Genomic DNA, 13,630 nt, shown 5'->3' with positions numbered 1-13,630 from the left:
GGTATGTGCAGTATGTGCCAATTCCAAATGGTGTTGGCAAGTGCAGTTGCTAGAGCCATACAGTACACATTCTATGATGAATTAACTACAGTTCCAATGTCAAAGTTTAGTAGTGAAGATGTCATCAAGTAGGTTTGGTTAGAGCAAGTACGTTGCTACAATCAAAATCAGTAACCATAAATAGTATTTTTTCCATGCCACATGGTTTTGAGCTTTATAACTGTTCTGAGGCTCAGTAGCTATAAATATATAATTTGTCATTTTATCTCTTTCCTACTTCACTTAAGTTTTTTGCCCTGTTTTTTGGTGGTGATTTAGATCATGGTATTAAAGTTGGAGGTAATTTTATTTACCCCTTAGTATTAAAGCAGAGGTAATTTTATTGTTAGTTCAGCGGTATTAAAGCAGAGGTGATTTTATTTAATCAACCATTTTCATATGTTAAGTCCACTTTAGTTCGCATGGACTAACAAAAGTAACTACGTTCAAATGCAAGCATTGATGATCTAATGTAAACACTAAGATTCCAATGTTGTCTTTTAATGTGTGATGAGCATTTATTGGGTTTTCACTTAGGAGGCTGAATATTCTAATCAGAACTAAACTCTTATAGAATACAGCATTGCGAATATTGATAAGTTTGTTGGACAGTGGAAGAAGACTCGTTGGGCTTGAATTCAGACCAAGGATACACATTCATTCTTTGGTTGGAGGATTTTCAATATAGTAAATACAACATCAGATCTACAGAGAAATTGTTAAGGCTCCAGCGAAATGTTTAACACTCAATAGAATGTGTAATATATTATTATTACTCTGTTTTCCTGCAGTGTCTTTTTGTCCCCCCTTTTTTTAACAAACTTTTAATTTTCATTATTTTTATTAATAAGTTGTAATATATTATTATTAATACATGTATATATACTTATATACAAATCGAGTGTGCATGAGCTAAGAGTGACAGCATAACAAAATGTGAGATACACATTTAGGTTTTTGTCTAGTAATAACTCATCCATGATGACCCAAGCGATTTAAGTGAATTGGTGTTACTAATGGGCAACATGAGAATGATTTGTATAAAGAACCTTAAGAGTCTCCAAGCTTTGGATGCATGCTGGAAAACAAAACACCATGTGCATATAAAATTTTTTATCAAGCTTTGGATGCATTGCCCTCAAGATGCGAAATTCATTAAACCATAACTGCAATAACAGTGGCATAACTCTAGGCCTGTATGACTACTTCAATCATGGCTAATCTCAGGTACAATCCATCAACAAACCAGAAATTGAAGAACAAATATATTACTTATACACAAGACAAACATTAAAATGCAGTTGTAGCACACAAGAAATAGGTCCTGATATTCTTCAAATGCCAAGTTCCCACTATTATTGCATGCTCGAATACCTTCTCTCTTTCCCCCGATGCTCGAAGACCCAAAATTTTAACAAGCACTTGTTATGTGGATAATGGCAACCCAATGGAAAAAAAAAAAAAAACCCAAAATTAATAGTTGGACATTTAGCATACCCACCATTGCCACCATTTGACATTCAAAGTATAATTATTTGTGCGTACTAATAAAAGTGTACAATAAAAACCGTGACGCTTTAATCCATTAACACATGATGTATACAATGATACTATCACCCATCAAACTTTAAAGGACAGAAAATCCAATCCCCCCCATAGACAAAAAAGGAGACATAACATAATTTATAGAGGTAAACTTAAACCCATGTCCGTATGATATTACTTCTGACAAGCACATGCACGAAAACAAACTTCATATCAGCACCCAATTGCAAGACCAAAGCACAGAATGGTCGAGAAGGCAGAAAATTTTTCATCTATATCAGGTATCAACCTCATTGATTGGGTAAACCAAAACCTACTTTTAATCTAATAACTGACATATCACCAACATATATATCAAGGTAGTAAAATGCTATACAATAATAATGAATAATCTATCTATGATAGCTAAAAGCTAAAAAAACTTTTTTTACTTAGACTGGTTCACCCACCTTCATTTCACATTTCGGATTTCTTTACATCCCCTGTACTACGGGGATAGATCTACAGCTTAAACTGCTACAAGATATGAACCCCAAATTACTACATAGGGCACGACCTCAATAAACCACTTTCCAAACCAACTGTGATTGATAAGCAACTAACAACTTCATACCAAACACAGAATTTCCAAACCAATTTCATCAACAACAATTTAAACTTATCGTTTCTTGTACAAAAACAAGAACCCAAATAAATATAAGCACACTTTCTAAACAATAATGTGAATAAACGACCCAGTAATTTAAATTTCTAAGTACAAAAGAAAGATTAAAACTATTCGAGTTAGACCTTAAAAAAACTTACCTTTCAGGATGAATCTTGCAGCGGCTCGAGTCTGAAGGATAGACCGGCTGAGATGAGACAAGGGGTGAGAGTGAGAAGAAATGCATTCACGTAAAAGATACACAGATTGTAAAAAAAAAAAAAAAAAAACCTACCTTTTAGGAAGAATCAGTCCAGCGTCTCGGTTAGCCTTCGAGTCACCAAGTTCGACAGTAAGAACAGATTTGAGACTAAAGGGGCGATTATCTAGGGTTCGGGACTGAAGGGGCTAATTTCTCGGGACTCAGGGTGATTGTTGGGTCTGGGTTAGAAAGAATGGGGGTGACGGGACCGTAGGGGCTGATCTCTATGGGTTCGGGACTCACGGCTAGATTGTTGGCGTCGGGGTGAGAAAGAATGGGGGTGACGGGACCGTAGGGGTTGATCTCTATGGGTTCTGAAGGGTATTGTTGTCATCGGGGTGAGAAATAATATATGTAGGGGATGAAGGGGGTGATTTCTAGGGTTCGGGACTGAAGGGGATTGGGGTTGTTGGCGTCGGGGTGACAACGGATGCTGCGTTTGGGTCTTTCCCTTGCTCGCCTGACTCCATAATCCGTAGTTGAAGTAGCCGGTATGGGGGGGAGAATGAAGCAACAACCTCAGGAGGTCTCGCTCCGTCTGAGTTCTTTCAGGGAAAGCTGAGAGGTCTGAAGAGGGAAACTGAAAGCGGGAGAAACTGAGCTCGGGATTTTGATTTTACATTTCTTCATTAAACCGTGACATGTGAACCAAACCGGCTGGCCACGTCAGGAGTGGGTGTGTGGAGAAAGAAGCCGGATGATGGATAGACTTTTCGATATAGACACATTGGGATGTCCCACGTAATGACGTGGCATTATGCCATGTCAGATTTTTTTTTATTATATTAGAAACTTTCTACAGTGTTATCCATCGATCCCATTCAGTCCTATTGGAAGCGCGTCCTTTCAGTTTCCTAGCCCCTGCATCCGGTTTTAGCTTTCTTTTCCACTTGCATTCTGTTTCCAGCACCTCGTTGGCCACTAGTAAGCTCACATCCATGGCATAAGTATCTCTTTTACTCTCACATATGCAGGACCTTCAACAAACATACCTCTCACAATTCTCTTTTACTCTTACCATTTATTCTCCTTTTTTTTTTTTCTTTTTTCTTTTTTTAAACTCACATGGCTTGCTCTCTTTGGTGTAGATATGCATTTTACGCACATGTATTTTCTTTTTTTCGTTTAATCTAATCTTACACTTTGATATTTGTAATCAAAGATTTAACAAAATTTCCTAATTAAAGATATCTGTAATCTAATTGTTTCTTCCTTTTGGCAGAGCAATTATATCAATCCACTAGAAACTTGGGATTGGCCTTCGTTCAGGGTCTGTTCCTTTGCAGATGAGAAGGAAAGCCTTTGTGCAGAGTCTGGCAAGGGAAAAGAAAGGTGGGGGAGGAAGGGAAAGTGAGTAAAGAGGGAGAGGGGAAGCGAGAGCAGCAGTTGACTCTCATTCTCAGAGTGAAAAAAAAATCATTTTTTTGCTGAAAAAACACTTTATTTAATCATTATTAGATTTCTTTATCAATAGAAACAGAATATCAACATCAAGATCTTGTCAAGTTCAAGTATAAATTCATTTTAGAGATCAGCTTGTACATCTAATTTTGTTTTTAGACACTTGGTTCCAATAAAAAAAACCCAGGTACAAATTTATGAGCCTCAAGTAAAAAAGAGACAGATATGACGTGGATCTTTTAATATTTATTGAGTGATTAATATTATTGTCTGAAAAATTAACAGATAATAATAAATATTGTAGGATCCATTTTATATATTGTTAATATTCTAAAAATCGCACAATAGGTCAGAAGGGGAGAAATAGTCATTCTCGACCCATTGAGGCGATCAGGGTCTCGAACAAGGTGGTTTGGTGCCCCTGGCAGTGGTTTAATGCGGCACATACGATATCAACATGTACATTCATGACGGAGTAGGGAAATAGGTGCAGAGAAAATACAATAGATGGACACACATATTTACGTGGTTTGGCATACGCCTACGTCCACTGGCATTTGAGGGAGAGAAATTCACTATAATATTATTATTATTTACAGTTTCTCATATTCTGTCATTCCTCATTGTACAATGGTGGCTTCGGATATATTTACTCAAGATGAACACTTGTGCTGGAGCTCTTTGTCCAGAGGTTGAAGGTGGAGTTAGAGATGAAGAGAGAACTAGAGAAGAAGACCCAGTCCCTTTTAAGGTGACCCCTCTATCTGCATGTCGTCTTTTTCCCTGAAGCCCCATGCCTTCTGCACCCCCTACCGCCATGCCTCCTTGACACCCTTGTTGACAACCCACCCTACTCCCTGCATCCAGTGCCCTATCTTCAGCCCCTCCCACTGACACACATGGTTCCCTTGGCCTCTCTTTTCCCCTTATCCCCTAGTGGCTTGATGGACTGGCCCAAGCCCAAATATTTTACTCCCCTCGCATACTATATATTTATATATATATATATATATATATATATATAAGTCCCTCTATTCCATTTCAAATAGAATTATTCATTTCTAAAAGGCTATAAATTGGACAGCAATTGATGGATTATACAGGAGACAATGGATGGACTGACATAATAGTGATTGGCACTTCCATATCCGAATACAAACTAGAGTGTCTAGCAAAAATTAATAGTTGGCGGCTACCGGCTAAAAGTAAATTATGAAGGAGCAGACAAAGCTCAAAACTTTAAGACTACTTATATCTTCCAGAAGTGATGAAAATACACCTCATTTCAGTCAAATCTTTTTTGCACCTTTTCCAGCAGTCGTGTGCAATGGAATCCAGATCTAGGGAAGAAGTTTATGCTCTTATATAGACATTGCCATCAATTTCAATATAACGAAACAACACCAAAAGGCAAAAGACAAATTCAATGAAGCCGTATCACTTAAGACTGCTTTTTTCTTTTTTTTCCTTCTTAATTTTCTTTCTTAAAGCTTTTCTCATTTTTTTTTTTCAATTCTGTAAAGACTTGTCACTAGATGACTCTCTCTCTCTCTCTCTCTCTCTCTCTCTCTTTCTTTCGGCTGAAACCCAGTCAGAGAAGTAGCTTTTGATTCACTAAGTTGAAAGTAGACGGAAGCACTGTAGATTATTTCACATGGGGTGTAACCGCTCAGGTTGTATATTCCTATCTTAAAACCTGCAGGAAGGTGCAACCAATATTGGTAGAATGGCTAATCAGCACCTTTGGTGAATCAAAAGGCCCCAGTCGTTGCAGCTTTACACTTCACTATTTATAATGCATTTGCAGACGTAAGTGTTTGGTTTCTTAACATACAGATTTCATTTGGAATACATGCAAATTAAAGAACATATACCGCTTCATGCATCCCACAACGTGCATGTGTCCCTTTAGCGGTGCAAACTGTGTCAGTGTCAGCCCATTTATACCTTCTAGTGGTTTCTCCTACTTTATTGCATTTGCCTGTAGCTCAAAGGAAAACGTGTAAGTGAAAAAACAAAAGATGCTACTGCTCATTTCATAAAGCCAATGCACCGCAAAATCTCAAACAAGATTATACCTTATTTTTATCAAACATGATCATTCACTTCTGTTGGGTTTACGAAAGATTGCTTCTCCCCTATTCTCTATGCACTGCAAGAAGAGAGGAAGAGAGAGTGAGAGTCCAAACTTTTCTTTCTTACTCCTATTCTCTATAACCCCCTCCATGATACTCTTTGCGTGTATATATATAAAAAGGAAAATTCTAAACATCCCCGGGGTGCGTCCCCTTTGCGTCCCCGTTGCCTACGTGGCAACTTAATGTAAACGACGCCGTTTTGGTTTTTGAATCCCATCGGTGGCTTTCTCGCATGTGTTTGAACTTTGTTCTCATCTCTCTCTTCTCTCTCGTCCCTTTCGTCTCTCTCTTCTCTCTCGTCCTCTCTTCTCACACGAACCGAACCCTAACCCTCTCATCTCCCTACCGAACCCTAACCCTCTCATCTCCCTCGCATCTCTCCCTCTCATATCTCCTTTCTCATCATCCCTCTCAACCCTAACCCTAACCCACACGAACCCTAACCCACACGAACCCGTGAACCCACTCGCCCTCCCTCTCCCCATCGTCCTCCCAGAGAACCCACTCAGTCTTCACCCCGTGCTCTCCCCCAAACCTCCATCCCCGTCGTCTTGACACCTGAGGCCATGACGGGACACGAACCCACGACCCTCAAGGCACGAATCTCTCCCAGAGAACCCTGAAGGCACGAATTTATGTACTTCTTTCAAATGGTTTTGGTTTGTTTTACCAACTCTTTTCTATTTATTTATTTTCTGCTCGGTTGGGTTTGATTGGATTGAGTTTTGGGTATTATTGGCGGACTGGGATCTTATAAGCTGCTGTAGCTCTGTTTGGTTGCTGAGAGAATATGGGAAAGAGGGAACAACTATCATTGTGTCTTTTGAATATTGTCGAATGTGCTACTTTGATTTCTTCGAGTCTGATGTTTGTGTTTTTATGGTTTGTGCACAGAAATTTCATATAGCTTTATTATATCGTTTTTTCGAGTCTGTTTGAGATGAGGGGTTTTAATACTTACTGCATATGGCTGCTGGGAAAATTTGGGGAAAAGTTGTTACATTACAGAAAAGAAATATTGCTGTGAAGGATAGCATCGGGTAGGAATGAAATTAGGGAGGTCTGGGAAAACTAGGAAAATAAAAGCCCCTATCTACCATATGCCTTAAACTAATTATTGATTTCAAGTCAATGTTCTTCCTTAGTTTTACTAGCAACAACAAGGCTTCAAGGTTGTTGATTGGATGGTTTTTCACAGTAATTTTCTGTTTAGTGATTATTGAATCTCAATTATAAATGTGCAGTTGAATGGTCGTTCAGTAACCAAGTATTTCCCCAGAAGTAACCACCTGGGTCTTTTAGGTCCACCTGAAATTCAAGCCTCCTTTCATTAACTTGTCTTCATTAAAAAAGGTTGAAAATTACTAACTAATTATATTATGAATAATACTTTCTAAACTTGCTACTCTTCACTAATCTGTCAAAACTTCCCGCTCTTCATTAATTATTCCATCATTATTCAACTGTTATTCAATTGATTTATGGGGGTTCATATTAGAATGTCAAAATCATCGCCATCAATATCTTCATCATCTTTTCCCAAACGTAGTTTAGGAAAAGAATTGTGCTTCTGCGAGCTGGAAGCCACATTGAAATGGTCAATGACTACAAAAAATCCAAGAAGACCCTTCTTAGGGTGTTCAAAGTATAATACCCAGGTAAGTAAAATATTTGTAGCCTAAAATATTTTATATAAGCATTAATAAACTGCACAGTTCCTCTTTTCTAATATATGTATGAAATGTGCAGGACTTACCATATTGTAAGTTTTTCAAGTGGTTGGATGGTAATGAAGTGATTGAGCTACAAGTTCAAGAAAGAATTGATGAACTTTTAAAGAAAGAGAAAGATGTAGAGAACATACTTCAGATGCTGGAAAAGAGGGAGATTGAGCTCCATAAGATAGTGGATCGCCTCGAGAGGGTAAGCATGGTGCTGTCCAATAAAAGCGACGAGGTTACGCAAAAGGAGTTGCTGCTCAATGCACAAGAAGCTAGAAAAAGGGGGTTGTGCACGCTATTTTGGATTTACTGTTGTTTTGTATTTGTACATGCATTTTACCTAGTGTTATATAAGTGAATTTGGGATTGTTGTTAACTAGTAACATGATATTTTGTGGACTTCAAGGCTAGTTATGTAACTCTTTACGCTGAATGTAATGCTTGGTCTGCTGGGTACTTGTTTCTGTGACAGAGAATAGAAAATGTAACTCTGCCCAAATGCTTGGTTGGAATGAAATTGATGGAAGGAACATATGGTTATGGATATGTATCATTATTTCTTTTATTTTGTGATGGAAGATATAGGAAGTTGAGATGTTCTTTTTGGTAGGCATTAGAATGCATTCTCTTATGTTATACAGTGCTTGAACTTAGCAATGGTTCGGATTCCAGCTGCTAATATTTTCTAGCAGCAATTTGGTCTATCTGTTTTGACAGAATAATTCAAAAATTGACCATTACCACAACCATCAGTTGATCCTCATTGAACATCAATAAATAGCTGCACGTAAAATATGTTGTAACCTATGGATAGAATAGGTTTATTTCCCATTTGAAGGATACATACGGCTAACTAATATATTGATGTTAGTCATAAATCAAATAGTCATTTTACATCAAATTAACTGGTGCACGTAAATGTCTCTGCCTTTAACAACTTAGTGAAATCCTGGAGTAGTTCATCCTCAACCATGGTAATGCACGTAAAATCATGGAGCACTTTCCCCTGAATGGTAATGACGTAAAATCTTTTTTTTCTTGCCTTACATGGTTCTTCACTAAACATGATTGAACTCTGACCACCAGTAGGCTGTAAAATTGATAAACAAATATAAGAATTAGTTTATCTAGCTGAGAGGCAAAGATGCGAAAAATAGGGAGGAAAAAAAAGAACACATCATTTTGAGGAAAATTTTCCCCTTCAAACACCTATAAAAAAACCTAATCTTTTTCAAACCATCAGCGCGTACAAATAAGTATGGAAATGATGCAATTAGTTGGTAATGGCATAAGTATGACAAAAATATGAACCTAAGAAATGCCAGTTACTTAATCAAGCGATCATGATAAAGAAAAGTAAATAAAGTATGACGTTGAACTACTCTAATACATTTCTCCAGCACCACCAAATAAGGATTCATGGTGGTTATCATATGATTGCAATCGAAATTAAATACATGGGATGCCATTCTGACCTCATAAGCTTGGAATTCAGCTTAATAAAATATAATTCTCATTACAACGGTTGTGAGCCGTCCAACCCACATCGATCCAATTGTGATCCATCCAACTCAACTTGCATCTGTAAATAATAAATAAAAATATTAATCGTACTAATAAATATAAGTATTAATAAAGGGGATAAAGTGCACAAATCCACTTAATCTTTCTTGACTCTGCATCACACTTTGTCGGGCCTGTGTTGTAGTCATGTCTATACCCACACCTGAAATAGCCTGCTGCAAATTGGTCTAAGGTCAATATACAGCCACCTTTTTAAACTTATTAATAAATATAAAATAATTAATATACCTGCATGTGTTCATATCTGGTTCGATCGATCTCAGAAGGGCCAAATAAACTCATGCATACTTCCGCAACAGGTGTATCTCCTTTATCCACAGACCAGGTATCGCCTCCATCCCGCTAATTACCAAACAAATATACATTATTAAACTTTTAATAAAATGACTGGAAGACCCAAATAACATTCTAATATTTTCACCTCTTTACGCTTCCCCTTTACCGGTGCTTTCTTCAACTTTGCTTTTGCTTTCCGCATGTTTATCTCCATCCTGGATGCTCTTCTTAGAGATGGAGGTCTGCCTTTGCCTCGCACAACACGTGGGCTGTGTACTTCCCTAGAACACCCGACCGTAGTGTCATTTGCCGTGTCATTAGCATTAGAACCAATTTGAGTGAAAGATGGGAGTTCTTCATTGGCACGATAGAGCTCAATCATCGCATATAACTTACTTCTCGCATCCTCAGTATGCTTTTTCGAACTAGCTGCATGAGTAATCATCTGATAACAAATGCTCAAAAGACTTGAATATCTATTAGCATCTGGCCGTTGGTCCCCTTCATCATAGCTACTATGGATTAATGTGTATCGCCTTTTAATATCCTTCCTCCATCGATCTAAAATGTATATTTTCGAAAAATATCTAATATCGTTACATCTGAATACAACCAAAATATGCCGACATAATATTCCCCTCATCTCAAATAATCCACAAAAGCACTTTACAACTGCATCAACCTTACTAAAGTCCACAAAATACGTAACCAACTTAGTGAACTCCTCCAAAGCTACTTCATCCTCAACCATATATGTCTTTATTGCACCTTCACTTGGTAGTAACTTCGGATTCAAGTCAATGATACCGTTGACTTGCTGCTGAACTTCCGTGAACTTAGCAATCGTGTACAACTCTTTGAACCTCTTTTCAATCGGAGATCTAGATATGCAGGGAATTGTGACATTAAATGACTGGAAGTCTGCGAGATTTTCATTCTCAATCTTTTTTTTCAATGCGTTGTCAAATTGGTCTACAAACTCCTTTAAGTTTGTTCTAGAATGTACATAACCGTCAAAGAATGCATTCATGCTCTCGCTTCGCTGCGTTGTACTCATTCCAGCCCAAAAACACTCCTTAAAAAATGCTGGGACCCAATGTTCACGCTCAACGTATAGGCTCTGCAACCACGCATTCTCATGCAAGTTGTAAGTGGTAAGCAACTCATCCCAACACTTCTCAAACTCATCAACACGTTGGGTGTCATATACACATTTCATCATGGCACTTTTCATCCCAGTTTTATAGGAACCATATGAGCCAAGTTTCTCAGGAACTTTCTTAAGTATATGCTAAAGACAAAATCTATGTCTTGTATTTGGAAAGACAAGAGCGATTGCATTTTTCATAGCTCTATCTTGATCAGTGATAATGGCTTTCGGAGCGATACCATCCTTACATTGCAACCATGTCTCGAATAACCATACAAATGTCTCGGTATCCTCACTAGAAATCAAGCCAGCTCCCAACAAAATTGATTGCCCATGGTGGTTTACACCAACAAATGGTGCAAAGGGCATACCATATCGATTCGTTAAGTATGTGGTGTCGAATGTCACCACATCGCCGAAATATTGGTACGCAGCTCTACTACGGGGGTCTGCCCAAAAGACGTTCTTTAACCTCCCATCGTCATCTATATCCATTATATAAAAAAATCCAGAATTTTTGTATTGCATCCGTAAAAAATACTGTTGGAGGGCTCCAGCACCACCTGCCCCAAGTCGTAGATGTCTTGCCTTGTCAATATAATTGCGACAATCTTTTTCGAGAAATGAGAGATTCTCGAATCTACCCTCGCCAACAACGAGAGATCCGTAACTCTTACTGGCTCGGATGCCAGCCAAATCATTGGTATCTATGACCCTTTTTACTGCATCGCTAACTTCTCTATTACATCGAAAGAAGCGGGATTTCTTTGGACTGAGGTCATGGTTATGGATATTATGTACTGTCGTCAACCTCAGCACTCCATCTTACCTTAAGGCATTAATTCTTGCCTTACATTCTATCTTTCCTGTCGGACGTGGGTTGGAAACATTTAACGTCCTATTCAGGGCCTTCCCACCACGGGCACAACAAAGAGTGACGTATCTAACAGAGTCATTTTCTTCCCTATCAGTCTGTTTTGTCATCACCCCAAACCCGCATTTTTTACCATATTCCTTATAATAACACAATAGCTCTTCAAGGGAATTAAACTCCATTCCCGACTTTGGCTCCTCAATCGTATCATCATCAACCACTTGGACATTATGACATTTCAAGGGATTGCCAGTATTAGATTCTGAGGGATTTGGCCGTTCCTCAGTATGTTCTTCAACTAGAGGAGAACCAAGTGGTGCTTCAAATTCCCCACCATCAACTCTATTATCGAGATCTTTAGCAATTATTTTGCTAGTGGCAGAGCTTGTATTGCTGATATGAGTCGGAGGTTCCATGATATGTTCAAAAGAGTAACTAGCATTCTGCAACAACTTATAAAAGGTCATCAATATTCCAGCATGCAATTAAGCCAACTCTGACTTTTTTTAGTAGTTGCAAAAAAGCTAATTATAATCCAATAATTCGAGCTACAAGTTATCACTACCTGTATGTTGATGCCATATTGGTTACCAGTCGGATATGGTAGAAAAGTTGGTGACCACGTAGGCACTGGTCCAAAGTAACCAGGCATGTAACTTGGAATGTCTTGACTAGATGATGTTTGCGTAGTTTACTGTTCTTTCTCGTTTCCCATGCTGCGAAAATATTATACAACTGCCACAAATTAAGTATGGAAACATAAATATGAAATATTAAATACTTGATTAAAAGCATTTAATCAAATGAACTCAATGTATTAATTACAACCTCAAGTAACAACCAAAGAGAATAAATAAGGAATGACACCAAATGGAATCTTTCCTCATGTACCCCACCACCACCCCACCACCACCACCACCCCCACCACCCCCAATTGGTATCACATGGAGCCATGCATGCCAAAATCAAACCCTACCCTACAGTGCAGTGCATTAATAATAATAATTTCTAAGAAGGAGAAAAGGTAAGCTTGATTCAAAGTCTACATCATTGTCTACATCATCAGTTTATAAGCATATATATATGAAGCACACATGCATGATCATCTTATAATTCTATAATATCGGTCACTATCCACATATATATAAATGGTTTGGACACATGCATGCTGGAGCGAGCAGTTGGGCACCTGAACCATCGATATTTCTCTCATCTACCTAGCTAGCTTCTCATTGTGTTGACTTATCGACCATTTAGACAAAGGCATGAAATGAATTAAAGGCCCTTTGCAAAGTGAGCCATTGGCATCACTATCAACAATAATATTGCTGCATAGGTTGCTCACAGATAGTACTGTCGATCATGATATTTCCTTCAGTTTTAGAGACTTCCCAGCTAGCTCTCTTACAAGAGCTGCAGAACTGTTTTTTTATTTTTCTTTGTTCTTTTTTTCTATTTCATTTTTTACCCTTTCCAGAGCTGCAGAACTGGAACTTCTTCCGCTGCCAGTGATGCAATCATTGGCTTTCATTGTGCAGATTTATGCCAACTCTTTTTACCAATTGGTGCCTCTGGATTCTAATGGATGGACCTTTTTTTCCTCACAGTTACATAAGAGTACCCAGAGTACTGTGTCCTCCTACTGTAAAGCCTTTATTTCCTTATTTTATCGTAACCAACCATGACTATAAAGATAAACAACCTGAATACCAACACAAGCATTACAAGAACTGAACTTCAAATCAACACAATGAATCAATACAAAGAATAACAACACAAGAATAGGAGGTATGCAACCTCAAATCAAAAGCATTACTACAACACAGTTTTCACATAAAGGGGAGATTATCTGGAGTGGATGGTCTTAGCTCAAGAACTGAGCTTCGACTTTACATATTTGACAACCTTTTCTTCTACTTGGAAGGCCCTAGTTAGGACATCATCTGAAATCGAGGGTTTTGAAGCAAACAGAGTAGAGAATATTCCAGCCAAATGCG

At 38.1% G+C, this 13,630-nt stretch overlaps 2 protein-coding genes across 2 annotated transcripts; both read right to left on the bottom strand.

Annotated features, from left to right (window-relative positions):
• Positions 1-8,650: 8,650 nt before the first annotated feature.
• On the bottom strand, positions 8,651-10,639 carry LOC122274635 (protein FAR-RED ELONGATED HYPOCOTYL 3-like). The gene is made up of 3 exons (XM_043083656.1): positions 9,776-10,639; positions 9,562-9,675; positions 8,651-8,839 (listed from the first exon to the last, which is right to left on the bottom strand). Exons 1-3 carry the CDS (start codon positions 10,637-10,639, stop codon positions 8,651-8,653), a joined length of 1,167 nt encoding a protein of 388 aa, XP_042939590.1.
• Positions 10,640-10,900: 261 nt separating this feature from the next.
• LOC122274634 (protein FAR1-RELATED SEQUENCE 5-like) lies at positions 10,901-12,285 on the bottom strand. The gene is made up of 3 exons (XM_043083655.1): positions 12,199-12,285; positions 11,589-12,076; positions 10,901-11,498 (listed from the first exon to the last, which is right to left on the bottom strand). The coding sequence occupies exons 1-3, from the start codon at positions 12,283-12,285 to the stop codon at positions 10,901-10,903; spliced, it is 1,173 nt and encodes a 390-aa protein (XP_042939589.1).
• Positions 12,286-13,630: the final 1,345 nt, after the last annotated feature.

The sequence above is a fragment of the Carya illinoinensis genome, chromosome 8, assembly GCF_018687715.1.
Source record: "Carya illinoinensis cultivar Pawnee chromosome 8, C.illinoinensisPawnee_v1, whole genome shotgun sequence".
NCBI lineage: Eukaryota > Viridiplantae > Streptophyta > Magnoliopsida > Fagales > Juglandaceae > Carya > Carya illinoinensis.
The sequence above is the reverse complement of the archived record's forward strand: the minus strand, read 5'-3'. Positions and strand labels throughout refer to the sequence as shown.